This window comes from Eutrema salsugineum, unplaced genomic scaffold (genome assembly GCF_000478725.1).
Source record: "Eutrema salsugineum unplaced genomic scaffold, Eutsalg1_0 scaffold_2, whole genome shotgun sequence".
In the NCBI taxonomy this organism is placed as follows: Eukaryota; Viridiplantae; Streptophyta; class Magnoliopsida; order Brassicales; family Brassicaceae; genus Eutrema; species Eutrema salsugineum.
In genome coordinates this window covers 9,906,251-9,933,461 of record NW_006256829.1, presented here as the reverse complement: position 1 = coordinate 9,933,461, position 27,211 = coordinate 9,906,251, and the positions used below count along the sequence as shown (strand labels likewise).

At 34.6% G+C, this 27,211-nt stretch overlaps 6 protein-coding genes and 3 non-coding genes across 11 annotated transcripts; 5 read left to right on the top strand and 4 right to left on the bottom strand.

Moving 5' to 3' along the window:
• Positions 1-3,113: 3,113 nt before the first annotated feature.
• On the top strand, positions 3,114-6,495 carry LOC18016703 (alpha carbonic anhydrase 8). The gene is made up of 7 exons (XM_006401282.2): positions 3,114-3,207; positions 3,320-3,537; positions 5,023-5,135; positions 5,516-5,618; positions 5,731-5,898; positions 6,029-6,082; positions 6,418-6,495. Exons 1-7 carry the CDS (start codon positions 3,114-3,116, stop codon positions 6,493-6,495), a joined length of 828 nt encoding a protein of 275 aa, XP_006401345.1.
• A 1,403-nt stretch (positions 6,496-7,898) lies between these two features.
• Positions 7,899-9,974, top strand: LOC18016702 (E3 ubiquitin-protein ligase SIRP1). 2 transcript variants are annotated; one of them, XM_024156705.1, is made up of 2 exons: positions 7,899-8,105; positions 8,584-9,974. In XM_024156705.1, the coding sequence occupies exon 2, from the start codon at positions 8,623-8,625 to the stop codon at positions 9,757-9,759; it is 1,137 nt and encodes a 378-aa protein (XP_024012473.1). In that variant the 5' UTR covers positions 7,899-8,105; positions 8,584-8,622; the 3' UTR covers positions 9,760-9,974. The 2 variants fall into 2 exon arrangements, with proteins under 2 accessions (XP_024012473.1, XP_006401344.1); XM_006401281.2 differs by having other exon boundaries at positions 7,899-8,108; positions 8,586-9,974.
• A 479-nt stretch (positions 9,975-10,453) lies between these two features.
• LOC18016701 (probable pyruvate kinase, cytosolic isozyme) lies at positions 10,454-13,486 on the bottom strand. The gene is made up of 3 exons (XM_006401280.2): positions 13,074-13,486; positions 11,642-12,103; positions 10,454-11,542 (listed from the first exon to the last, which is right to left on the bottom strand). Exons 1-3 carry the CDS (start codon positions 13,299-13,301, stop codon positions 10,730-10,732), a joined length of 1,503 nt encoding a protein of 500 aa, XP_006401343.1. The 5' UTR covers positions 13,302-13,486; the 3' UTR covers positions 10,454-10,729.
• Positions 13,487-14,137: 651 nt separating this feature from the next.
• LOC18016700 (glucosidase 2 subunit beta) lies at positions 14,138-18,757 on the bottom strand. Of its 2 annotated transcripts, none has more exons than XM_006401279.2 (16): positions 18,549-18,757; positions 18,272-18,388; positions 17,988-18,083; positions 17,593-17,832; positions 16,915-17,171; positions 16,686-16,754; positions 16,481-16,591; positions 15,938-16,268; positions 15,744-15,845; positions 15,549-15,650; positions 15,413-15,470; positions 15,245-15,313; positions 14,972-15,059; positions 14,760-14,821; positions 14,596-14,647; positions 14,138-14,511 (listed from the first exon to the last, which is right to left on the bottom strand). In XM_006401279.2, the coding sequence occupies exons 1-16, from the start codon at positions 18,673-18,675 to the stop codon at positions 14,446-14,448; spliced, it is 1,947 nt and encodes a 648-aa protein (XP_006401342.1). In that variant the 5' UTR covers positions 18,676-18,757; the 3' UTR covers positions 14,138-14,445. The 2 variants fall into 2 exon arrangements, with proteins under 2 accessions (XP_006401342.1, XP_006401341.1); XM_006401278.2 differs by having other exon boundaries at positions 16,493-16,591.
• Positions 18,758-18,839: 82 nt separating this feature from the next.
• Positions 18,840-18,913, top strand: TRNAI-AAU. Its single transcript has one exon. It is a non-coding gene; the product is annotated as a tRNA-Ile (tRNA).
• A 671-nt stretch (positions 18,914-19,584) lies between these two features.
• On the top strand, positions 19,585-19,669 carry LOC112086981. The gene has a single exon (XR_002899830.1). It is a non-coding gene; the product is annotated as a small nucleolar RNA R12 (small nucleolar RNA).
• A 45-nt stretch (positions 19,670-19,714) lies between these two features.
• Positions 19,715-19,800, top strand: LOC112087011. Its single transcript, XR_002899859.1, has one exon. It is a non-coding gene; the product is annotated as a small nucleolar RNA SNORD24 (small nucleolar RNA).
• A 2,277-nt stretch (positions 19,801-22,077) lies between these two features.
• LOC18016699 (FBD-associated F-box protein At5g56370) lies at positions 22,078-23,410 on the bottom strand. Its single transcript, XM_024155412.1, is given in 3 exon segments — positions 22,078-22,350; positions 22,447-22,710; positions 22,712-23,410. Coding segments are annotated over 3 exon segments (1,236 nt in total).
• Positions 23,411-24,220: 810 nt separating this feature from the next.
• LOC18016698 (putative FBD-associated F-box protein At5g50270) lies at positions 24,221-26,873 on the bottom strand. The gene is made up of 3 exons (XM_024155411.1): positions 26,048-26,873; positions 25,456-25,766; positions 24,221-24,484 (listed from the first exon to the last, which is right to left on the bottom strand). The coding sequence occupies exons 1-3, from the start codon at positions 26,871-26,873 to the stop codon at positions 24,221-24,223; spliced, it is 1,401 nt and encodes a 466-aa protein (XP_024011179.1).
• Positions 26,874-27,211: the final 338 nt, after the last annotated feature.

Below are 27,211 nucleotides of genomic sequence, written 5' to 3'. Positions count from 1 at the left end.
TTTTTTTCTTCGTTTTTTCTGTTGATTTTTTTTTGTTTATTTGTCTGCCCCTTCTCTTGTTTTATTTTATGGTCTTTGTATTCTCTAAATTCTTATTCTTCAACATCTTCTATTATTCTTCTTTTGGTTTTATTAGCCATTTTTATCTTCTGCTTTTTACTTCTTCTTGATCATTTTTGTCCTATCCAAACATTTTTTCTTTCTAATTTTTGTTTGTCTTTTTCGCATCTTTACTTTCTTCTTTTTTATTTTCTTTTTCATCGTCAGATTTTCATCTTCTTATACTTTATTTTCTTCATCTACCATTTTTGTTCTTCTTTTTCTTTCAGTTTTCTTCTTCAACTTTGAGTTCTTCATCTCCTTATCATTTTTCTTCTTCACTATTTTGTGTTACCCATCTTGATCTTATCGTTCATGGTCTAGGACTTTTTGTTCATTTTTTCCTCATTTTTTTACGTTTTCGTTAACTCTATGTTCTTCTATATGTTTCAATTTATTTTTTTTTCTCTACTTTTTCTACTTCGTTTTTCCCTTTTTTCCTTTTTCTGTTTTCTTTTTCGATTTTTTCCTATGCGCCCTGCTAGTGTATTTGGCCTCTCTTACATTATTCCAAAAATAAACAGAATTCAGAAAGCCATACTTAAAACAAACAAAAAAAAGACTTAAAACCTGTTCATTAGACAATGAAAATGATTTATGATATGTTGACATGGTTTTAATCACGTTAAGTAAGGAAGAATAACTGACAACACAAAACAACAACATATAATCGAGGAACACTACTACTGGTGCTGAAAAACGAAAAAAACAATAGAAAAAATCGAAAAATTGATTGATAAAAAATAAAGATGGTAAACAATACAACGAAAAGCCGACCAATGTAGAAACCAAACCACAATTGAGTTTAAGATACATTTAAAAAAGTAATATATTTATATATAGCTCTCAACTTAAGCTAAGATTTCCCACATCACATGTATATTTTTTTTCAGATAACCTTGCTCAACAGATAATCCGATTGAAATTATCTTAATATTATCAAAATAACTAAAAGTGGCAGCAAAATTGTTATACAAACTACAAAAATAAATTAATTAATTAAGGATATTTTTAAAAAAATTATTAACGAATAAAGGGGAATTAGTTACCTAGATTGAATGAGAGACCTTATAGCGAAAAATTTACTTCGCATATATTATATATGATATGATTTTAAATGTTTTTTTGATTAAATTCCAATTTTTAAATTTTCGTTATTTTCTATTTTAAATATTTTTTGAATAAATTTCGATTTTTAATATTTTTTATTAAATTTAAATGTTTTTGATTAAATTTCGATTTTTAACAATTTTTTTATTAATTTACGATTTTTAATATTTTATTTAATTTACGATTTTTAATAATTTTTTAATTACTTCGCATAGATTATATATGATATGATTTTAAATGTTTTTTTTTGGGATTAAATTCCAATTTTTAAATTTTCGTTATTTTCTATTTTTAAATATTTTTTGAATAAATTTCGATTTTTAATATTTTTTATTAAATTTAAATGTTTTTTGATTAAATTTCGATTTTTAACAATTTTTTTTATTAATTTACAATTTTTAATATTTTATTTAATTATGATTTTTAATAATTTTTTAATTAATTTATGATTTTTAATAATTTTTTTATTAAATTTAATTTTTTAAAAATATAAGGAGGGGTAAAAGGTAATTAGCCATCCTAAGAATGAATAAGAGAGCTTTAACTCAAAATTTTACTTTGCTTATAATATATATGATTTCTAATATAAGTTGCATTTATCATTTTTGTTTAGATATAATTTATTTTTGTTATTTATTTTCTTAAATCAAAAAATTGTTATCATATTTTAATTTTAAACAGTAAAATTTGTATATTAGTAGAATAAGAATATACATTAATTAAGTATACATTGATCTAATTTTAATTATAAACTTTGTTATTATGTGAATTTAGATTTACACATAAACAATCTATATATCTATGAATTTGCTAATCCATCTGTTTAGTTGTCTTAAATCATTTTTAATATCTTACATGTTTTGACAAACTAACCCGTATAAGACTATAATTATAATTGTATAACCCTATAAATATTTACTAATATGGAATATTTGGACCAATTGATTATGAAAATATATAAAAAGATATTTATTTACTATTTGTGCTATTAAAAAAAAAAAAAATATATATATATATAAATGGGCTAACCTGTTAGTTTAACCGTCTCAAATCATCTTAATATCTTACATGTTTTAATAAATTAACTCATGGACCTTAAATATATATATATATATATATATATATAACTCTAATGAGCTCGATCATATTATTGTATAATATAAATATTTATTAATCTCAAATATTTAATATTTTAGATCGATTGTTTATGATAAAATACGATAAAATATTTATTTACTATGCATTTTTATAAAAATATTATTTAAATTTAAAATTTAAAATTAAATCTTTTCTGTATTTAAGAAATTCTAAAGTATTAAAATTATTATCTAAATTTTTGTAATAAAATTTAATTATAATTTTTTTGAATTTTTTGAATTTAAATTAAATTGAATGCAAATTTTTGTAACTAAATTTAATTAAATTGAAATTTAAATTAAAGATGACCTAGATTTTAGGAAATCTAAAAATATCTAAATTAATAACTAATTTTCGGAAATTAAATATAAAAATATAAAATATTATAAAAAAAACTTTAGGAGTGTTTGGATGCAAGCACTAAATGTGCTTCTGTTTTAATAGAATAGATAAATCTATAATTACAATAGCCAAAATAAGAGTGTGATGAACATGTATTACAGAAAAAATCAGAAACGAAATGTAATCCATGATATACTGTTAGAGTATATAAAAATGTGCATGCCATTGTATTTACGTAAATGTGTACACAGATTTTCCACAAGTTACTTAAAAAAAAAAAATCACATCATATGCCTTGTGTTTGTTTATGTACACAACTCTATATTCTTCATCTAGAACACGTTGTTAGGTTATGAGCCCAAATATTGAAGTAAGCTATTTCCACTTTTTTTCATCTCTCTTTCTTCAAGACATAGCATAAGAAAATGAAGATATCATCAACTGGATGCGTTTTTCTCCTTATTATCGTCACTATTTCCATTGTTTTGAGTGCACCACCACCACCAGGTGGAGAAGTTGGTAAGCTATATAAATTATTGTCAGTACTACGTACTTATACAAACAATTTTTTTTTTCATTCGTATATATAACAAAAAAAATAACAATTGAATCGGGAGGTTCGATCGAATAGAGGACGAAACGGAGTTTAGCTACGAGACGCTAGGAAAGAAGGGGCCAGCGAAAAGGGGAACACTAAAGGAAGACTGGAAAATGTGTGGAACAGGAAAAATGCAATCTCCGATCGATATTAGGGACAAAAATGTCGTAGTTACTTATAAACTTGGATCTCTTCGTAGCCATTATTTACCTTCCAATACCACCATGAAGAACAGAGGCCATGATATCATGGTAAATTAATCAACTATATTACCTTTTCCATTATGTGTTTTACTCTTTATTTAAATCATCTCATTTATATATATACTAGTATTAGAACCCGTACTTTGTACGGGAAAAAACATTGAAGAATAAAATGTGAAAAATAAATATGAAATATTAACCATTAATACTTGCTTGATTCTTCAAAAATACTTTAAGTTATTTTTTTTTCATGAAGCATCTTTTTCTCTATTTATGCCAACGTTTTTATTTTAGCGGAATACTTATATTACAAAATCTTTAACACAAAAAGCAATTTAAAGCTAAAAACATAACAAATCACAGAAATTCATATAAGAGAGATGAACCTTACTGTTAGCCATGGTCTTGATATTTTGGTTGTTTCTTAGATACATCAGCAAGGAGAATAGTCTTCTAATCCACATCGTTGTTTATGTTATGCCATAATGGCTGAGTCATCCCACCTCTAAAAGAGAAACATAATTAGATGGTTGGACTGAGATGCGAGAGGAGAGTTATTTTAACGTAGAGACGGAGCTATATATTTTTTTTATTGTAGCACAAATAGTGAATGAAGAGTTATAGTGTAATATAAATCACAGTCAAGTAATTTACAAAAATTTATGTAGAAATTAGAAATAAAAGTGTGAAAAAAGTACAATGCGTCCAATAATTTTCCCTTTGATGCATCTGTTCTGCTAGAAAACAAAAATTCAATATGTTTTTTTGATTGAAGTTTTTTGCGTGAGTATTTCGTTACCTTCGATGGAGCACTTGCTTGCTGCTTCAGTTTGCTTAGTCGCATTCGTGTTCTACCCAATTTGAGAAAAGAAAAAACGAAAAATAACTACTATATGATATGTTGTCTTTTTTAAAAGGCTGATTTATTGGTTTGAAAGAAAGACATGAAGAAGATTGTGTATAAAAGAGGAATAACAAAATTTGCAGTAAAAGTAAACGAACAACAAAAATGATGATAGGATGGTTTTATTTTTCTTTGATAAATTGTTGCAGTTTTTTTTTTAAACTGCAGATATAGTGGAGGAGTGGGGAAGTTGGAGATTTTTTTTTTTTAATTTGTAATTTCTTTTGCTATCGTATTTGCAATTTATTATTGTGCTGTTTTTTTTTCTATGAATTGAAGCACAATCTATGTGGCAGATTTTGATTGGCCAAGTGACTTGTGCTTTAGTAGATAAAAGATATATATAACTTCACCATTTCATGCATTGGTAATAGAATATCGAAAAATATAGTTTATACATTTTTAAAAAATTCTTATTGATTAAACTGCTAAAAATCAAAATATGAGGCTAAAAAGGGATCCAACAATAGAAATCTATAATTGGTGAGACTTGGTCTTTGGCCTCAACCATGAAAATTTGTACCATTCAAACGCCGCGTCATTGGACCACACCACTCTTTGGTAAATAAATTACATTTTTGGTCATACTAATTGGTATTTTTTTTGTTTTTACTTTGTTATTGTGACAGTTGAAATTTAAAGGAGGAAATCAAGGTTTTGGTATCATTATCGGTAATACTAAATATAAACTTCAACAGCTTCACTGGCACTCTCCTTCCGAACACACAATCAATGGCAAAAGGTATCTCTACTCGTAGACTTATATTCTACCATATCTTAATAACGCAATGATTGTCATCTCACTATTAAAAACAAAAACCAATCTAAGAAAAGGGTAACCCTCTCCTGACCCTCGTGACGTACACGGATTAGTACATAATGACTACGCCGTTTAGAAAATTTCGGCTTAGAATACATGTCTTTTGGCAGATTATTCTGGATGTAAGATAATGATTAATTTATATATGTGAATGTGAGTGATCGTAATGGCAAAGTGTTTTAATTATACTTGTATATAATCATACTTATGGAATCGGTTTTTCAAATAAATAAATAAAAACTACTAAAGGTTTAGGGCATGCAAAATGTGAATAATACTATATAGTAGACATAATTAAATAGGTTTGCACTTGAGGCACACTTGGTTCATGAGAGCAAAAATGGAAAGTACGCTGTTGTCGCTTTCTTATACAATGTAGGAGCACCTGACGCTTTTCTCCTTTCGGTATTTCCTAATCTCAATCTTTTTTTTATTAATCATGGCAACTACCACTAGTTTACGCTTTTGACAAAAAAAAATAGTAATTCAGTTTTTTTTTTTTTTTAATATTGATTAGTTGGATAGACATTTGAAGAGGATAACTGATACACATGAGGGCGAGGCAAATGTCGGAAGTATTGATCCCAAAAAAATCAGTTTTGAATCGAAACAATATTATAGATATTCGGGATCACTTACAGCTCCTCCCTGTTCTGAAAATGTTCTTTGGTCTATTTCCAGACAGGTAACTTACTTCAGTTCATCTTCATCTTATTATTATAATGTTGTTAGCTCTTTTTCTTTGGGTTCAAAAATGTTGTTTGCTCTTTATTACCTAAGCAATAACAATATCATATCCTCTAATAAACTTTCAGATTAGAACCGTGACAAGTCAGCAAGTGAAGCTTCTCCGCGTGGCTGTACACGATGTAAGTTTCCTTTTTGTTTAGTTTATCATCAATTTCCATACTTTGTTACTATTAGTATTAATTAATTACACAGTAAAAATTAGCATCATTATCATAACTTTAACTATAATATACTTATATCCATATCTGAATTGTATATATATCGAGATATAAGTCTGTCTGTCTGTGTGTGGAAATATGATTGTTTATTGTCTAATAGAATATTGAAGAAGACCATGATCAGTCTATAAATGAAGATAACCTTTTTTTTTAAAAAAAGCCTTCTTTTTGTAGTGTGATATTTTATCATCCAAATTGATTCATTCCTTTTCAATATTTTAAACAATATTTTACAGGCTTCAAATACGAATGCGAGACCACTTCAACCAATCAATAAGCGTGTGGTGTACTTACAAACCAAAATGAAGAAATAGTAAGGTTTTACTAATCTTTATATTCTTCATGTTAACATTAAACACTTTATACTAGCTATTCGCTACTTGTATATTATATAAAATTGAACACGCCTGAGTCTCTTACTGTGACTTATAGTCTAATGATTCATGTTAGACTGTGTTATTACCCACATCAAATTCACATAATGCATGATATTTTAAGATATTTCTTTATACTTTTAGTTAAGAATAAAAGAGACACAAATGGTCGTAAACTCGTGAATTTGTTCTATATATGAGTCAATGCCATGTTTCGAATTCCACTAATTACAGATCTTTACGGTTGATCATCTAATTAAATGTTGTAGACGTATTAAATGGCAAAATATCTGCATTTTTTTTCAAATACCTATGATTTACCTCGATTATTTAAAAAAGGAAAAGAGAATTAGATAATGTATTGGGTTTGGTAGTCAAATGTTTACTACTTTACTTAAAGTATACATATACGTGTGTCAGTGTTCATAAACACATGACTTAATCCGCAGTTAGATTTGAGGTTTCCTCCACACCCATGATTTCAACTCTTTTGGTTAACCAGGATCACAATTTTTCTCGAATTCATACGCTTGATTGCATTCATCCCAGTTTGTCGGCCCATAATAGACTAAAAGTCTAAAAGCCCAGATTAGAATTAACCAACGGGTCCTATGCGTCAACCCTTCGCGTTTTGGAATTATAGTTTAGGCGCTTAAGTCTTGAGCAACACAGTAATTCAAAATATGTTAATGCTAGTTAACTGTTTTTTCGCTCACCAAGTTTAAAATGATCTGAGAATTGATTTCATTTATTTAACATCGAGTTAAATGAATTATTTTGTCTAAAACTTATATATATATATATATATTATATGTATTGATTGATTCCACATTTATACTTAAGCAGAGTAAACGTTTTGTATTTCTCAAATATTTAATTTGATTAAGTTTGTGAACCCCAGAATAGTTTCCAAACACATTATTCAAGATTATAATGGATACACTTGGTCCAATACCGTCAAAAAGAAGTTATCTAAATTCCGTAGAAAGAAAACTTATGTCAATTAAACGAAAGTTCACGCGTCTATAAAGTCTACATTAAACGAATATTTACATACATTTTACATAGTAGATACCTCTGTGCAACTAGCATATATAGTAGTCATTATAATATGACAAAACAAATAACATGGAAACGTAATTAAACGGAGACCACAGGCGTTGAATCAGCTAATGATAAATTAGTAATAAACCCAAAAATTTGTGAGGGAAGACTATAATTAACAAAAGTCTTAAACTTGATTAATTAATTAAATATTAGTAATCAAAGCTGATAAATGCTAACTAAGAAAAGGACATAAAGTAAGAGGAAACAAGGAACGAGTTTGGGTTAGAAGAGGACGTGGTTGGGTTGATTTGTTTCCCCTTCCACTCTTTCTTGTTTCTTCTTCATTTCCTCTTTTTTTTTTTTTCCTTCTTCTCCATTTCTCAAACCCTTCGCAAGAGAGCTACATAGGGAAAAAATTGAGCTTTTTTTTGGGGTTTAATCTCTCAAGAAGAATCAAAAGAAGGAAGATCAGATTTGAATTTTCTTGGGTCTTAAGGGCCTTAAAGGTATGGAATTTCTGCGTTTTTCTTTCATGGATATTAGCCTCTCTTTCTTTTTTCGTTTAATTGATACAAATTGTTGCCAAAGGAGGCCAACAATTAGAAATTTGTTCCCTTTTTCGAGGTTTTTTTTTTTGTTTCTCTTTGATCTTCTACGAGATTCTGGGTTCTTTCTTTTTCTCTGGGTTTTTCTTTTGGGTTTTGGATTTTATCCAAATTTGTGTAAGAAGCTTGGCTTCTCCTCTCCTTTTCAAAGATGTTCTTGTCTGAATCTTGTATTTTATTGGTCAAAATCAATACTTTTTGGATATTGGTGGCAAAGTTTCCTCATTTTAAGATGGGTGTACTAGTGTAAAGCTAGAAACTTTTAAAGGATACGATTCTCTTTGTCTTAGATCTGAATGAGAAAAAACCGAATAGGAATATGATAAGCAAATATAACAAAATTTCGAGGGTTTCATTGTGTCCTCTTCTTGTTTGCAGAATCTTAGAGATTTTGGGGGGAGGTGAAGGAGGAGGCATGGAGGAAACAATGGCGGCTAGGTATTGGTGTCACATGTGTTCACAAATGGTGAACCCGATAATGGAATCTGAGATCAAATGTCCCTTTTGCCAAAGCGGGTTCGTGGAAGAAATGAGCGGTAATGGTGTTGGTGGAGGAAGCATAAGAGACGTTCAAGACCCAGAAACTGATTTCGGAACAGAACATGCAATGTCTTTATGGGCTCCAATCTTGCTTGGAATGATGAGCAGCACTCGGAGACGAAGAAGGTTTAGGAGAGCAGAGCTTGGTGAAGAGAATGATGATGATGATGGTGATGAATCAACTAATGCTGATGGAAATGATGGTAGCAACATCAATGTGTATCGTCATCACCGAGCTAGACGACACGGTGGTGAGATTGATTTGGACAGAGAGTTTGAATCCATGTTGAGGAGAAGACGAAGAAGCTCGGGGAATATAGCGCAGTTACTTCAAGGGATTCGTGCAGGGATTGCTTCTGAGTATGAAAGCTCTGATAATAACAATGGAGAGAGGGATAGTAACAGCAATAGAGTTATAATGATCAATCCGTTTAACCAATCTCTCGTTGTTCAGGGATCTTCGAATCAGACTCATAACCATTCTGCATTGACTTCACTTGGAGATTACTTCATTGGTCCAGGTTTAGATCTTTTGCTTCAGCATTTGGCTGAGAATGATCCTAACAGGCAAGGGACTCCACCTGCTCGCAAAGAAGCCGTTGAAGCTTTACCAACGGTCAAGATCATGGAACCGTTGCAATGTTCGGTTTGTTTGGATGATTTTGAGAAAGGAACTGAAGCTAAAGAGATGCCTTGTAAGCACAAGTTTCATGTCCCCTGTATTGTCCCCTGGCTTGAGCTTCATAGCTCGTGTCCTGTGTGTCGTTTCGAGCTTCCTTCTGCGAATGATGATGATGATGAGGTTAAGGTTGAATCTGATAGACCAGCGAGAACAAGAGCTCTTCCGGAAAGCAATAGCAGAAGCGTTGCTGAGAATGTGGGAAATGCGGAGAGAGGAAGAGAGGATGATGCGAGGAGCGGGAATGGAAGAAGGTTTTCGTTTCCATGGCCATTCAGTGGATTATTCTCTTCTTCTTCTTCGTCTTCTTCGTCCTCTGGTTCTTCTCGCTGATAAAAGAATCAGAGAACAAAACATCCAAAAACCAAAAATCTTGTTCTTGTTCATGTTCTTTGTTTTGTTAATCTCTCGATTTTTTTTTCTCATTTTCTAGCATCTGAATTTGTTTTGTTCTCTGCATTTCATTCTCAGCTTTTATGTACATAATAATGATGTTCTTTCACTAAGATTGTTGAAAAAAAAAAAATCCATGGAGCCTGGAGGTATTATCTGTTTCTTTGTTTCAAATCTTCTTTCATTGTTTCTGTACAGAGATGATCAAATTCGGTTAGTGTGTTTGTATCGTTTTTGTTTTTACAATTGTCTTTAAATATGAAATAAATATGTCAACTGATGTCCAAATAATGATGAAAATGTTACAAAATAGAGAGAATGATTACATCTTTGTCGGAATGGTTTTTGTATGGGCGATGATGACTCAATCTTTCATGTTTAAAGACTTTGTACAGCGATGATAAAATTTTGTTTTCAAATTTTCTGTGTGTTTTAAATATAAAAGTTCAATTCAGTTGAAGCCAAAATAATGATATTTGTCGGAATGATAATTGTATGGGCGATGTTTCATGCGCTGTCTTCGTTTTTTCCTTTTCTTTTTGTCTTCATGCTCTGTCTTTCAAAGAATGAGAGCATGATATATAAAAAATTATAGTATCACCATTATTTCCATCGTATTATATTTAAGAAATACTTAAAAAACAAAAAGAAATCATGATAATAGGTACGTGTATGATGATCCATTAGTTCCATACAACCAATAATAATCCCAAAAAAAAGAACCGTAAGTGGTAGATTCACTGGTCACCACAGTAGTAGTAATTAGCAAGAAAGAGAACTTGAGTTTTCTAATCTCAAGATTTTAATCACCAATCTTGAATAAATTCATAATAAAACGCTTATAGCTGCGTTGCGTTCCCAAACACGCCAAACGCCAAAAACGGGATTTTTCTTTTTAAACTCGGGATCATCACTTGACGGTCAAGATCTTGATAACGGAAGCATTACCAACTCGGAGTAGAGCAACAACAGAGTCTCCAGTCTTACACAGCTCTTTCTCTTTCCCATACTGAGTCGCAAACTCAATAGCTTCTTCTGTTGATTCATCGTGCGAGGCTCTTGCAGACCCTGCGTAGAGTACCGGGATCAGACCGCGAAAGATAAGGCTGTGTCTCGCCGGTGACTCGTCGCTGCAAGACCAGTCGAAGAAGTCGGTTTTGATCTCAGGAACAACGACAGACAATATAGGCATTCCTGGTCTGTACTTGGCCACAAGCCTCGCTGTGCTTCCTCCCCTTGTTAGCACCATGATGAGAGTGGCTCTAGCTGAGTTAGCGGTTCTGACAGCTGAGGACGCGAGTGACTCAAGCGGGCTCATTGGAACCGGTGAGTACTGCATGATCCTCTTGAAGACATCTCCGTAGTCGAGCGTGCTCTCGGCTTCAACGCATATCTTAGCCATTGTACGGACAGCTAGCTCTGGGTAAGCTCCAGCTGCAGTCTCACCACTGAGCATGACACAGTCTGTACCGTCAAGGACCGCGTTTGCTACGTCTGTTGCTTCAGCTCTTGTGGGTCGAGGAGATTTGATCATGGACTCGAGCATCTGAGTCGCTGTGACCACAGGTTTTCCCTGGATGTTGCACTTGTAGATCATAACTTTCTGAGCTAAGAATATCTTCTCAATCGGAATTTCCATGCCGAGATCTCCTCTTGCAATCATAAACGCGTCGGAATTGACCAAAATGTCATCGAAATTCGCCACACCTTCTTGGTTCTCAACCTAATCCATCAAAACAAAGATAACACAATCCCATCACAATCTATAAACTTGTTCCTGTAATTTCTGAAACCGGAAAGAGAGCTTTGGGTTTTAACATACCTTTGACATCAGAAGAATGTTCTTAGCGTGCTTTCCGAGTAGTTTCCGGACCTGAACCAAGTCTGAACCTTTTCTGACAAAAGACAGAGCGATCATGTCGATTTGATTCGGGACTCCCCACTGAATGATGTCTTCTTTGTCTTTCTCAGTTAGAGTTGGGAGATCCACGACGACACCGGGGAGATTAACGTTCTTCCTCTCACCGAGCATCGCTGAGTTCTCGCAGCGGCAACGAACTGTACCATTCTCTTTGTCACAAGAGAGGACCAGTAACGAAATGGTACCATCAGCACACAGTATGACCATCCCTGGGTTTACATCTACAGCCAACTTTTTGTAGCTCATGCAAATCGTGTTCTCGTCACCCTTCAAGTCGTAGTCAGTCGAAATGGTGATCTCTTGGCCCTGTTTCAATTGGATTGGTTTCCCATCTTTCAAGAACCCGGTTCGGATTTCTGGACCCTATAAGAGAAAATACAAAAACCATCCGTTAGTATAGTCAGAAAAGCAAGTAGATCTGCCACAATTTAGACATTTACATAGACAAGAAAGAAGTTGACAAGAGAAACCTTCAAACACCAATCATGTGAAGAGTATCAGTTGAAATTTGGCTATAATTTCTACTCCACATACTAGCTACATTCTCTGGCCAAGGAACCATAATCACAGACAAGAGAGAACAATTCAAGAACATTGTCTATCAACACTATCTTCTTATGACTCGACAACTATGAGGCTCTTGTTTCTTGAATTGTGGACATGCCTGCCTCAATCTAAACATACATATTGCATATACAAGAAACATGTCAAGCGAAAAAGTATTTGTTTCTTAATCTCCAACTACACATTCTTCACTATATTTAGGGATTTTAAGCGACAACATCAACTTCGACCTTTTGTCCCCACAACAAGCTTTAACTCTTCTCAACTAATTTGGTCTAATCCAAGTTCTAACTGGATACATTTACAATACCACTAAAACCAGCGTCTCACAGATCTAGATTCACAATTCAAAACATATTTAGCAATCCCCAGAAAGTAAAAACCCATAAAAATAATGTTTGTAAGAGCTCTTAGTCAGCAGAGTTGAAACAGAAAAGAGTCTATCAAATTAATGGGCATAAACAGACAAAACAGAAAACATTTACCAAACATAGATGAGTACAAAAGAGGCATAAAACACATTCAACAGAAAGCAAAATAAAACATACACGCGTCAGTGCTGCAGATCGAAAATTGGAAAATAAACCAATCAGAATACAACAGAAATCTCACAAACCCTAGAAATCAAGATCACAATCGAATCCGTGTCAAAGAAGATGAAATTGGAATCAGAAACAGACGCGAATAGAGACACAAAAAAACGCACAGTTCACAACACAAACACAGAATCTTCAGACATGGAAGTTTATAAGTGAGACGAATCAGTCACCTTGGTGTCGAGCATGACGGCGCAAAGGATCCCAGTGTTGAGCATAGCTTGACGGAGATTATCGAGAGTCTCTTGGTGATACTCATGAGATCCATGAGAGAAGTTAAACCGAGCGACGTTCATACCGGCTCTGAGAAGCTTCTCGACCATCGGAACGGATCTGGAAGCTGGACCCAGAGTACACACGATCTTCGTCTTCGGCCTTTGCTCTATCATCGCCATCGCCATCGCAAGTAGGAGAAACAAAAAACAAAGTAAAAATACACAGATACAAGCTAGGATCGCAGATTCTAGTGAAGACAAAGAGATGAAGAGAGATTTATGGAGAGAGATCTGGCTTGGAGAACAAGGAAAATAGAGAGAGAGATATAGAATCTGGGGATTTCGGGGTTATGAGCGAAGTGTGAGTCTATTTCTCTTCCTTTTTTTGACTTTTGAGGTGAAAAAAAATGAAAATTTAAGGTCGCTGGTTTAGATTGGGTCAATTGTTGACCCATACATTAATTGCTTGTTACCGGTTTAGGATTGGGTCAACAAAATACTGATTGCGTTTATAGTATTTGCTTACCCCCGGTTTACGTTTTTCATAAAGGAGGGACGCACATTAATTTATTCGTTTCGTTTTTACCTTTTTCTGCCTTCTCGATTCATTGTCGGGCCACGGTTTTCAGATATTTGTCAAAATTCCAATCCTATTAGTGCTTACTTGCAAAATTTGATAAATACATTACGTTTACATATTTTTCACATGTTGTTTGTCAGAATTTTAACTTATATAGCTTGAAAAATGAGAAAAATTATATTTTGGTCCAAAAATAATTCTTTCTTAATTTCTAGCTTTGATGTTGGTTTGCATGTAGTGTTAAATGCAATGATTTGTTTGTGTGAATTTAAAAGAAAAAGATACTATGTTAGAGTTTGTCTCTTTTGGAAATCGAATTTTTAAAAGTTAAGTATTCCAACTAACCGAACCTAACCTACCACTTGGCACTTGTAAAAAACTACTTTCTGAAAGTGAACTTTGCAAATGTTTGATAAGATACCTTCTATTAACGAGTTCCAAATTTATCACGAATCATATTACCCGAAAAACTAGAAAGATTTAGTCATTCTTCATGTTTATATATATAGGAATTGTTTTTTGCGCTTAACCAAAAGTTGAACATTGTCTAAAATACTGTCGATAAATAGACCTCCACTGAACTAAATAGGCAACTTGACCCTATCATGCATTCTCTTCCGACCAAAAAAGGTCTCTGTTCATAGTTTTTTTTTTTTGTCCTCTTGACCTTCGAGATTGGGCAAGTTAGTAGCTAACTGACACATATCTAAGTGGTGCGCATCCGATAAAGTTTATTTCAGGTGAACACGATCAGAGTTCGTCGTGATTCTGAGGTTGATCTTGGTTCATCATCTTCTCGAGCTTTTGTTGTAGTTCCTATTAAAATAGGAAACACAGGGTTTAGGGAATGTTAACGAGTGTAGGTATGCTTTGAGATTTGAGATAAACACAGATACTTACTCGAAGTTTGTCTTCTAAACACCGAGCTGGAGTAGATAAGACCGCTGCATATCTGCAACAAGAAAGTAATGGATTAGGGGCAATAACGAAAAAAGAGTAGTAGTGGAGATAAAAGGCGATGACATGGGAGACTGTGAGAGGTAAAGACTTAGACAAGAACATACTCGCAACGGCTTGGTTCATCGACATCCATAAGCTCATTTTTCAACCCACATCTAAGCTTAATCTGCATGTCAGGAATTAGTCAAGCTTTTTATTTTTCATCTCTCTGTGATATTTGCAAGCCCAAAACTCAACTCTTAGATACTATTCTATTGATAGTTCGAGCTAATTATGTTTGAACAATTTCTTAACTTTCACATATCCAAACACTTACTTTTAGGGTTCTATCGGGACCGTTCCAGCACTTATCTCCGTTTGTATATGTCATGAACTGGTAGGAGTTCTCAAATTTTTCCCATTCCCTATTTAGCAAATCACATTAAACGAAGCAAACGAGCGTAAAAAGATAAATACAAACACACAGATAAAGTAGCTACTGAAATCTGATAATCAACTTCGAACTAATTCCTCGTTATATTAGCTTTAATATATGTATCATGAAAGAAATCAGAATGCACGGAAAAGATACAGTGGCAGCGACACTTACCCTAACCGAGTTTTCGAATAGCCCTCTTCTTGTGTGGCTTCTTTATATGCGCAGACTTTGTAAGTATACCTAGAAATTATTACGGTAATAACGTATAAGATAAACGTAATTGTAATCCCTGAAAATGCTAATAAAGAAAGGAAGAGGACAATAAATAATTTTCCTTACTTGCCCTGTTTGTTCTCAAAACAACGACCGTGGAATGAATAGAACTCTTTCTCCGGTCCTGTAGTAAAAATATATCAAAAACTAACTCAAAGAAAGGCAAACGTAAGTAAGAGCTAAGGAGTCTTATCATACAGACCAAAGTCTCGTTTAAGCTTCTTTTCCAAGCTCGATACCCTTGACTGTATTTTATTCAGTTTTGAGCTAGACTCATCGTATTCCTTGCGTACCCGATCAGCCTCTGCACATACCACAGCCCAACAGATGGATCACTGAAGAATTTGAGTCTTGCTTTTACTGTTAGTGGAAGGGCTATACTGTACTATTAGTTTACCCGATTTGTCCACTGGGGTGGTTTGGAACAAATTCACAGCCTGTAAAATGTTCTTGACTGTCTTCTGTATCTTCTCCAACCAAGTAGGATTTGAGATTGTCTCTATACGTACCAAAATTGAATCATGTCATACTTACAATGATAGCTGATTAGCATTTTTAAAGAATGCAAATATCTGTGGTAATAGTGCAAACCTGGAAAATCGACATCATCATCTGCATCAGATTTGTAGGACGAACTAGAATCATGGCGAAACTCCTCTTCATAGGAATCATCTTCGGGCTCATGGTCGCTATATTTTCCATCATCGCCGGTATCCTCGTCACCATCTGAAACAAATCCATCATCTTCATCTACTTCATGTGGAGTGATGGGTGTATGCTCATGGTTTTTCTGATCATCAGCTTGGGGGCTCTCATCTGCCTCCGCTGGCTTATCAGATTTCTCTCCTGTCCAACGAGAAGCAACAAGTCGCCCCAACTCTTCCTTTGACAACTCTTCCTTCTTCTCGGATACAAGATCCTCCTATAGATAGAACATAGAGTACTTGGACGTCAAGATAAAGTTAGAAGTTCAATAATCTACGAGAAATAACTAAAAACCGGCAGATCATTGAAAGAAAATGCAACAGACAAGCCTCAAAAGGACAGAGTTATTCTCATCATGGAAGTTGAGAGAGCTATACTAAGATTTCTGACAATATTTTGTAAATTGGCCAAAAATTGGAAGTAAATTACCACTTTCTTCACCTCGTCTGATTCCTCCTTTTTGGTACTGCCATCATTTTGAGATCCATCTGTGACCGAATCCTCAGATGAGGGAGGTTCTTCCTTCGTCTCCACAACATGCTGCATTGTAGACAACCTTATATCATCATCTAACTTCCAAGTAACAAATTGCTCCACTTCTGGAAAGAACATATGAACAAATAGTTTTTCAAACCTCGTCTGATGGATTAGTGTGAGTAGCCTCTTCCAATATACTTGTTGATTCAGTTTCAGGTGCTGGCTCCTGAAATTTAAGTCTAATTCAGTACCCACGTGAAAGATACAGCAATTGTGACCGTAAAGTAAAACAATTTGACTACTTAACTTGTTGACCAAGCAAAATAAACAAAAACACAACGATGAAAGCATGCAAATCTATTTCAATTTAGTAGAGAAGAACTAACCTCATCAGAAGGAAAATCCTTGTAATTACCAATCTCATCATGATGTGCGCTTTCATCGGGATTTTCATCATGCTGTGAAACTTCGGGCACCCCTGCATCATCTGTGTTTCCTTCAACTTTTTCACTGCCATCTGTCTTCTCCTCACCGTCCCCCTTTCCTGGCTGGGCTGCTAATTCAGCCTCTTTTCTTTCCTTCTCCTCCTTTTCTTTCTGTAGACGCTCCTTCTCCTCTACCTTCTCAATTTGTTCTTTACGCTCTACACAAGAAGTAATCCGAGGGAAATGTAGAAAATGTCAAGCTTTTTAATTGATAATGCCGACAATGTTAAAGACTCAGGTCCTTCTCTATCATCTGTAGTCATCATAGCAAGTTATAAAATGAAAGAGAAGGAAGTTGATGATCCGATCCTATCAACTTGCACTACTTCAACTACAGCTCATATCTATTCTTACTTTCTTCCTTCCCTTCGGTGGTAAGTGAAAAGTTTTAGAACTGATCCAGAGGCAAATCAGGCATCTAACTACACCTTTCCAATACACTGATTATCTCATGGTACTACTACTAACGTATGTCCGTATAAGTTACTCCAAAATAAAATCTATATCTCGACTCTCAAGCCATTTTCAAAATCAGCCAACAGAAGTTCACATACTGCATCAAAAGAAAGAAGTACAAACCTTTAAGCTGTTGAACAAGGCCTTTCAGAATTTTCTCCTCGCTTTTCAGCTTCTTCAATTCTGCTTCATCTTTCTCAAGACCCACTTTCGCCTGTTCGATTTCCTTCTTTCTTATCACAAGCCCTTGACTATATGTTTCGATTTTTTTCTTCAGGCTTTCTCGAGCAGCTTTCCCAGCCTCCCAGCATGTATTTGGGCATGTCACTTTACCATCATACTCATCACTTCCATCACAACAATCTGCTCTCATGGGGAAACAAAACATTAGCAACCATTAAGTACATACTGATAGGCTAAACATGTCTTCCTCCGTATAGCATTTGAAGCACATAACTTGAACATAGGAGGTTCAACAGAAATTAAATGTAACGTATTGTATAGAATGAGTCACATACCACAGATACCATCATTGATTCTGGAAGAATATAAAACTAATGGAGAGTGGCCTGCGTTCCGACAATAGAACTTTCCATTTGGACAAGCTGAGGTACCTGGAGGTCAAACATATAGAGCGAAGTCAGCAGATGATCTATACTACAATCCATAAATGAAAACTATATTTCAAAAATCTATTTCAAATTCATAATTTTGTTCAACAGATAAGAGCTCTCCATTAGAAAACTAAGTACTGTGACAAAGGGGAGATAGCAAGAAGAGAAATTGGGAAGATGAAAGGAACCTGGCTCGTCAGTTCCGTCTGCACAATCACAGAAATCGTCATTAAGCTGAGCTCTCGTGAATTTCTTTGATCCATCCTTACACTTTATCTCCGAAGATGACTTGTAATACTTCTCATCTACAACATCCACAGAAACGAAACCAATTAAACGAGAAAACAGCAGCAACCAACGAGAAAAAGGTGAAAATCAAAGATCAAATCGAAGCATTATTGGCGAAGATCTCTAGCAAAACGAATCGGATCTTCAATAAACAGTGAGGAGAAAGAGAAAACAAACCTTGAGGAGAAATGCCGAGAAACGGATCGTTCAACGGAGACGAGCTCGATCTAATAGCAGAAGCAACGAGAAGAAGAAATGATAGTTGCAAAGAGACGAAGACAGAGGAAGATACTACCACTCTCATCTTCTTCGAGATCGAAACCGGAGAAGAACGGAGCACAGATTTGGCCACGGAACAACAAAAAAAATTGAAGTGAAAGTGTCTGAGAGAGAACAAGTTTGACAAAACGATGTTCATCCCGATGGCTACTATAGATTTATACATAAATTTAGCTAAACTCGCAAATTGGCCCATTAGCTCAGTTGGTTAGAGCGTCGTGCTAATAACGCGAAGGTCGCAGGTTCGAAACCTGCATGGGCCAATATTTTTTCATTGCAAGTCATTACCAAAACGACGTCTTTTCTTCCTTACTATGCTTTTTAGTAATCTCCTAATTTTAGAAAGCCGAGGTAAAGAAGCTACAAAAAGCCGACATACAGGCTAATTAGTAATTGCCTCACCTCACTATATTAACGGGCTTATCTAGTTGGGCCTATGACGGCTTTTCGTTACGCTTAAGAACTAGGGTTTTCGAAGTCCACCTCTTCATATATATACTCCTCTCCTCTTCCAATAAAATTGTTTATTTTTATACGGCGCGTTTTTCTTGTCAATTGATATAGGGACGATGATAAACTTTTTTTTTTTTTCTTTGCAGTATTTTAGTATTATCGATTTTGGCCTAATTTGCAATTACTTGATCTACAAATTCTTTGTAATGGATCAAGGAATCTATCCTTAGGCAAAAGAGATGATGGATTTTGATTTTTCTGGTGAGCTTACGAACCTCCGTTAGCTTGCTCTGCCTAGTAAGCTCCGAGTTTTCTTATTTATTTTCCAAAGGATTTTCGGTGACTAGGCAGATACATCTATCATTCTCTGTATCGAATTTTTCTGTTTTTGTAAAATCCACTTGTTTTGTTTTAGATTATTAGATCAGTTATTTTCTTTGTGGAATTGTTTTTTTTTTTAGTAATCTAGTTATTGTTGATGGTGAGGGTGATGAAAAAAATCATTCGGATTCCCATTGATTTCCTCCGGGAAAGATGTGATTATTTACCAGCTACTTTTGACTCATCATCATCAATGCTTTTTTTTTCTTGATTTATCTAATTTTGAAGGTGGCCGGTGATGTAAGAAAAATATTTGCTACTCTTGATGAAGAAATTCTTCTGTGATGATTCTTTATCCACCAAGATCTCTGAGGCCTTAGTTTTCTTTACAGTCGTTATATCTCATTATACGCCATATAACTTCGAAAATTTGTGTCGCAATATTAGTATTGAACTAAGAATTGAAGTTACTCAAGTTTTAAATCCATAGAACTTTAAGCAGGCCGTATTAAATTCTAAACCCTAAACAATGAATTAGAGTTCCATTAATTAAAATTAAGATACACCATGTATTACCAATCTGTACCAAATTTAAGCTGAACTGTGTCATTACAAACACACTAGTAAAAATTTTATAAGTTTGATTCGGCATGTATACGATTAATTTAATACGAGATTCACAACTATGGGTAAGACTAGATATTAACTGTATTCCTAAGAATTGGTCTCCGTGTAGCAACGTTTAAAACTCTAACTGCAACTAAATGCAATTGTAATGTGTTTTAGTAATGACGCAATAAAAATTTCAGGGCACATTGATAAAATCGTGCACATTGTAAAATGAATGTCCTGGACCACCATGCTGCTCCGGCGATATGTTCGTGACCACCTGTGGTGCAAATGGCGGTTATTGTAATTATGGAATTGGAGGATGTTACTGTCAATGATAATATCTTATCAAGTTTTTGGTTTTGGTTTTGATGAAATAAAAAAGTTGCAATTTGGGCTTTCGGGGTTATTAAATGATGGTTGTCATCATCCTCGGTCACTGCTGCTGGTAGAAGATATTAAAGTTATTATCATTGCCATCCGTCTTATATCTATTATATTAAAACAGAAGCACTAAAAACACTCTCAATTTTTTAAAAAAAAATTATATTTAAAAATAATTTTAACATTATCCTAATTTATTGCAATATTTTTTAAAAAACTGTTTCTTTTATATACACTTAATTCTGAAAATTAAGATATTTATTTAGATAACTAAAATTTTTTTAAATATATGTTATATTTCATTTAAAATTCAAACTATTAATTTTGTTTTATAACTAAATTTAATTTTGAAAAATAGATATTCATTTAAATTACTTTAGAAGTCCTTAAATATATGTTAAATTTAATTTAACATTTGAAATTCCAATAATATTTTCAAAATAGCACATATGATTAACGATTACGTTATTGTAGTTTCTTAATCATATTCAATCAAATTAAAATTTCACATATTAAAAACTGATAAATATTAATATTATATGGTAATTTGATGGGATGTGTTAGAATTTTTTTTTATAATTTTGGTTTTATGCGGGTTAGGTATCAAAATATGCAAAATATTAATATAAAAATTATTTTAAAATTAGTAAATATTTAAATTATATAGTAATATGAATGGACGGATTAGAATTATGGTTTTATAACAACAGTTATTTTTAGATTAATAAAATGAGCGAGTTAGAAATATGTTTTTATAATAATAGTTATTTTTTGAAAAATAAAATGACTGGATTAGAATTACGTTTTTATGATCGTGGTCATAATAATATTAGAAAAAAGTTTTAAAAGAAAAATTATATTTTAACACAAAAATAAATCTTTATCACTTATTAAAAGAATTATATATCTAAAGAAAACATAACTAATTTGAATAAAAATAAATTCTCGTGCTGATAAAATAAGACCACTATTATTTAACTTGAGGAAAAAGTCTTCAAAGAAAGTGAAAAACCATATCTAGGGTGAGGAATATAATCCATTTGTGATAAATACTAGTTAATTATATGAGTAAAGGTGTATAATTTTATTTTCTTAGTAATATATTATATATTAATCATTATAGCTATATTTCTAAGAAAAATAAATAGGTGACTCAAAAAAAAAAATATAGCAATCACCATAAAATAAAACCAACAAACGGTAAACACTAGACATGAAGATCACTTTCTACTTAACTATGTCTGCAACCATCTACATCATACTATCACCTGGTCTGTTCTTGTTTATTCCATATCGATCTCTTCAATTCCATCATTAATGCAATTTTTGTGTAATTGTTTACCTTTCCATTTGTTAAATTTTCCTGATCGTCATATGCATCGAACCATTATCTAATTTTGATCAAACATACCAAGTGATCAGATTTTATGTTTTCCCCTTGTGAAGATAGCTATCTGAAAATCTAGCTATATTTATTATTTTCTATTCATACGTAATTAACTTTTCGAAACTTATAATTAACTGTATATATATGATGGAACAGGGTTACTTGCCATGCGGACGCCGCAAAAGTGCAAATGCATGTCACCAGTGAACTGTATTTGCTCTCCACCGCCAGTGGTGGTGGATAGATCACGGAGAGGCGTCGGACCACCGTGCTCTATCGACGCCGATTGCAATCACTTTTGTCATCCAAAAGTGCCAACTCTGTGAGCATTTGATGTTTATGCTCCAAAGTGGTGGCTCTTGGTGAGATAATCGCTGTCTTTAAACGACAAGAATGTTTCAAGATAAACGTCGCGAGTTTTTTCTCCATCTCCCATCCTCTGTAGTTTCTCCACTCCAAAGTTTCAAGACCGAACATCAACGTTTCAGAAAAACAACTTGGCTCATCCCAGTGCTGCATTTTTTCTCTAAAAAAACTATTATGTCTCTGAATATTCAATAGACCAGTAATAAATATTAAAGATGATGATATATATCGACAAAAACTCCACAAAGTTAATTATAAGGGTTAAAAATGTTTTACCTCGTTGAGTTTGAGAGCTCGTAGTTTCGGAGAATGTTTAAGAATGGAGATAAGTAGAAACCATTGTGTACCATATGTGCAAAACTCCAAGTCTACAAGCTGATGGAAGATTTCACCAGTAGGAAATGAAGATTTTGGTAAACATAGCGAGAGACGTTTGACTGATGTAAGAGAAGTCAAGATATTGTCGGTATTCGTATAGCAAGCTGCGACATTTGCAGCCACGAGCTGAGGCATTTTCTCAACCATACACTCAGTACCCGCGATCTAAAAGCTCTAAGCACTTCAAAGAAGGAGCATTCATCACAAAATCATAAACACCATCATGAGTATCACATCTTGCATCGTAGATCAACTTTTGCAATGAAGGCAACATAATACAAAAGGTTGTTACATTGTCATTCGTTTTTCTGTTCACGACCAAGACTTCAAGAATTTGGCAGCTTGATAAAAGCTTCCGAGGGGTTTCATCGTCTAAGTAAATCACATAACGAAGGTGCAATGTCTTGAGGAACTGAAAACATACCTCGGTGAGTTTAACATCCACAAGCGACACCTCGGTTAGTTTAAGTGTCACGAGTGTTCCGCAAGTAAACAAGCTCTGGGGTAATTTGATAGGCTCACTATGAGTATTGTAATCGAAATTCAAGTCACGCAAACCTCGTTCCACTGCAATTCTAACCCAAAATCCGATATCTACGTCGCTGCATTGCCTACGGATTTTGAAATGCAAGCTCTCTAAGACCGGAGCTGTGCTTAATAGCAACGACCTGTCCACAAACCGGACAAATCTCCCATGATCATCATTATTCTTAACACAGTACATGTACTCGAGCTTATGAACCAACTTCCAAAGATTCCGCCATCGTTTAGACAGAGGACTTGTGGTCAAGACATCTTTTGTAGGAAGCAGTGAAAGTATCTGCAAGAGGACATCATCCGGCAAGAAACTGATTCTGTCCATAGAGCACTCGATCCAGATCCTTATTCCAATGATTTTTGCTGTCAACACAGAAAGATGAAAACCCTAAATTTAGCACAAAAAAAAGAGAGAATAAAACCCTAACTTAGATACGAACAGGTTTCAACTTTCTTTATTTGTTCCGAATGCTTTTCTCAAGTTCACCGTGAAACCATTAGGAATAAGAAAATGACTCACCTGTCACCTCCGAACCCTTTTTCTTTTTGTCCAAACCCTAGGTTTTAGTTGGCATAAAAAAAAATATTATAAAACTATATTTTCGGAACGAAATCAACGAATGCAAAAAAATCGGATTCCAATTCAACCTCATTAACCTGTTTTTCAGTTTTTGGTTAAATTAGACTGCTCAAAAAGAAAAATAAATAAATAAATAATGCTTCGAAGTTGAAATAAAGCAATCCTTCGAATCCAAAGCACTATTCACATGTTTAAAAAACATGAATTAACTTATAGAACACGTAACTCTTATAAGGTCCCTTAAAATCTAAGGTCAATTTGCCAAAAAAAAATAGTTGGGCCACAAAAACACCTTCCACATACTACGCTAGTATTCTTCTTGGTTACATAATTTTAGTTGAAGACAAGCAATATAACAAAATCCAGATTATAATCGATTTCTCCACCATAAGGATATTCTCAATCAAACAGCTCATTGTTCTCTGTCTATGAGGGCATTAAATCTATTCACAATCTGTATCTGGTTTTCTGGTGAACCGGTACATCCTCTGTTTTCCGTTTTGCTTTTGACCGATACTGATTTTGACTCATGAGGTGGAGTGGGCTTGTTAGGATTCACTTGATTTGGTTAGGCACTTTGGCCTTGTGGATGTGAAGCTTAGTTGTGGCTATGTTAATATCCGCTAGTTGTTGACGATTAAGGGGGACATTCAACTTCTCTAGTCTCTGACCATTTGTTAAGATAAATTTCACAAGCTCTTTCTCTTCTTGAGTCCCTTTATATCTTGTCCACTCAAATGTTTTCAGATTGGCTAAGACACATTCAGGAACACAACTTGGCTGATTCCAAGCAGGTCGAGCCTTCACCCCAAAATGATTCTACATGTGTGATGAAAATTGAGATACAAATTCACAATTAATAAGAATCTCCGTGTGGACACTTTTGAACATGAACAAAACCGGACTTGTGTATCAAAGAAACTATTTGAGTTTAGGAAAAGAAAACAATATATGATTAGTGTTACCAATTTTTTTTGTTTTTTGCTAAATTGTAAATATTCATTAAAATGAAATGTTAGGTGTTACAAATTGAGTTAACAATCGATCAACCTAAAATTCTTGGTCCCATGGCAAAAAAAGAATAAAAAACATGGAAGCAAATTCAATCGGTACTTTTCCGACACCGAAGCTCAAGAGCAACAGGAATCAAGTAGCGATAAGGAGCCTGAAAACCCGAAGGAAAGATGAGACCAAGATAAGGTCAGATATAAAATCATTGGAGAAAAGATTGGGAAACGCATATCTCGCAAATCGGAAGCTCTTTCATCCGGTAGCCTGAGAAAAACCTTTCCTCTAAGAAGTCGGTGGAGGCCCGAACAGAGACAGCCCTCAATCTACGGTTCGACGCTCAACTAACGAACAAAGATCCGGTATAAAGACAGGACTACACTAACTATCAGAATCAGAAACGCTCGCTCACTTTGCCAAGATACTTCCCCGATGTCAGCAGCACAAAACCGAACAACCTCTAAACTCATCAGCCTTACTAGCTCCTCCGAAAGTAAGAAAGACAAGACACAAAACATTACTCCAAGTAATCTCAATCAAACAACACCAGGGAAACACTTACACCAAACCGAGAGAAACATGCAAAGCAAACCCATCAGCGATGATACAAGGAGCCACCGGAAGCAAAGACTTGAAGAAAACCGAGCCAACACCGCATCGAAACAGAGCTCTCCAACACGCCGACGATGGAGAAGAGAATCAGATCTGAAGAACAACACGCTGAGACCCGTTCTCGGAGACCTCACACCACGCGCAGCCAAGATCTAGTCAATCCACTCCACCATGAAAGACGCGCAGCGGCCACACCGAGATCCAGAAGATCCCACACCATGCGCCACCGAAGCTTCCACCAGAGACCTCACCGAGGGAAAGTCGAGATGCCACACTTCTCCCTCGAATCCGCCTCTGTTAAAGGTCACTGGAGCCAAACCGTCGCAATCCACAAGGCACACGAAACACAAAGGAGGACAAAGGCCTCCCCGGCGGCAGCGAGGAGCGCCGGCCACCGAGGAGACAGATCGAAGAGAATTAGGGTTTGGCGGCGCTGAGTTTGGGAGGAGAGGTTTTGGAGAGATAAAGACGAGCGCTCGTTCTTAATGTTACCAATTTGAGTTTGAGAACTTATAGTCTAGGGGAGTCTTGCAATAGAGACATAAGTAGATCCAACCAGCCTTTTGAACATGTGCATAGCTCCAAGTGTTTAAGTCTATGAAATTTTATTCCTTTGGGATACGCATGCTGCATATATACAAAGACACAACTTATGTAAAACCAATTGTTGTAGTAAAACATTACGAGTTCCATTTGTTTCAAAGAAAAGAAAGACTAGATTCCATAAGAAGAAGCCTCTAGAAAAGTGTTGGATAATCATACCTTTGGAATCCACATACATAACCGTAGACGCTCGACCGAGGGTGAGAGATTCGATAAGCTTTTCATTACTGTCATAATCAACATCAACATCCGCTTCCCTCACCATAGAGACATTCTTAATCACAAAAATGCTGCCTAAGTGATCTCTAATCTTTAGAAACGTCAAGGAAGGGGCGTCGATCACAGTCAAATGATTGTTATTTTTGTACCTTGATTCTCTAGATATATCTAGAGTCAGCAAAGAAGGGACATTTACTGTAAAAGTCATGACTCTTCCACTTAGTAGCACAACCAAGGATTCAAGGATAGGACAAGCAGACAAAAGCCTATGAACAGATTCGTCGTTTGGGCACGTCACACCAATGAGGAACAAAGCCTTGAGAGACGGAAGACAGGCCAGAACAGGAACATCACCAATAACCGCACGCCAAAGATGCAAGGACTCGAGTGTTTTACAAGTATATAGACTCTTTGGCAGTGTGATAGGCCAATGATTGTAAGAAAGATGAATGTCCAGCTTACGTACATGGTGTGTAAGTGCGTGTTTAACCCATGTACGAATCTCCGGATTATTATGAATTAATTTTAAGCACATGCTTTCTATTACTGGAGCCTCATGGAGAGACAAAGAGCCTTGAACAAAGCGCCGAAATCTGTCGTACGTGGTTTTATGATAGGTATCATCGATATATTCAAGGTGTGGTATTGACATCCAAAGAGGTTTCCATCGTTTAGACAAAATCATTGTGACCACAGCATCTTTTGTAGGAAGTAATGACAATATCTTCAAGAGCAAGTCATCAGGTAAGAAACTTATCCCATCCATATTATCAACAAGAGATGAATGTGTCAAAGTTAGCCTGAGAACAAAAAGAAACATAAGAAATCATAAATAGCAATCCATATAGCGAATGTAGAAAACTAAAAACCACAAAGAGTACTGTTGTAAAAGTATTCTCTAGGAATTGAGAGAACATCTGTGAACTGATTCCTCTCAAAATCAAATGGAAGCCCTAATTAGAGATAGATAGAGAGAGAGAGAGAGAGAGAGAGAGAGAGAGAGAGAGAGAGAGAGAGAGAGAGAGAGAGAGAGAGAGAGAGAGAGAGAGAGAGAGAGAGAGAGAGAGAGAGAGAGAGAGAGAGAGAGAGAGAGAGAGAGAGAGA

What these genes read in the sequence shown, in the direction of transcription:
- LOC18016702 (XM_024156705.1), top strand. Translation starts at nt 8,623, where the DNA reads ATGGAGGAAACAATGGCGGCTAGGTATTGGTGTCACATGTGTTCACAA.
- LOC18016700 (XM_006401279.2), bottom strand. Translation starts at nt 18,675, where the DNA reads ATGAGAGTGGTAGTATCTTCCTCTGTCTTCGTCTCTTTGCAACTATCA. An exon ending in TCTCGGCATTTCTCCTCAAG is followed by an intron (nt 18,389 to 18,548) that starts GTTTGTTTTCTC and finishes TGGATGTTGTAG; the next exon opens with ATGAGAAGTATTACAAGTCA. An exon ending in TATTCGAAAACTCGGTTAGG is followed by an intron (nt 15,060 to 15,244) that starts GTAAGTGTCGCT and finishes TTTGCTAAATAG; the next exon opens with GGAATGGGAAAAATTTGAGA.
- LOC18016701 (XM_006401280.2), bottom strand. Translation starts at nt 13,301, where the DNA reads ATGGCGATGGCGATGATAGAGCAAAGGCCGAAGACGAAGATCGTGTGT. An exon ending in CCGTCATGCTCGACACCAAG is followed by an intron (nt 12,104 to 13,073) that starts GTGACTGATTCG and finishes TTTCTCTTATAG; the next exon opens with GGTCCAGAAATCCGAACCGG. An exon ending in ACATTCTTCTGATGTCAAAG is followed by an intron (nt 11,543 to 11,641) that starts GTATGTTAAAAC and finishes TTGATGGATTAG; the next exon opens with GTTGAGAACCAAGAAGGTGT.
- LOC18016703 (XM_006401282.2), top strand. Translation starts at nt 3,114, where the DNA reads ATGAAGATATCATCAACTGGATGCGTTTTTCTCCTTATTATCGTCACT. An exon ending in ACCACCAGGTGGAGAAGTTG is followed by an intron (nt 3,208 to 3,319) that starts GTAAGCTATATA and finishes TCGATCGAATAG; the next exon opens with AGGACGAAACGGAGTTTAGC. An exon ending in TCCGCGTGGCTGTACACGAT is followed by an intron (nt 6,083 to 6,417) that starts GTAAGTTTCCTT and finishes AATATTTTACAG; the next exon opens with GCTTCAAATACGAATGCGAG.
- LOC18016698 (XM_024155411.1), bottom strand. Translation starts at nt 26,873, where the DNA reads ATGGATGGGATAAGTTTCTTACCTGATGACTTGCTCTTGAAGATATTG. An exon ending in TATGTATGTGGATTCCAAAG is followed by an intron (nt 25,767 to 26,047) that starts GTATGATTATCC and finishes GGTAACATTAAG; the next exon opens with AACGAGCGCTCGTCTTTATC. An exon ending in GCCGCTGCGCGTCTTTCATG is followed by an intron (nt 24,485 to 25,455) that starts GTGGAGTGGATT and finishes TCACACATGTAG; the next exon opens with AATCATTTTGGGGTGAAGGC.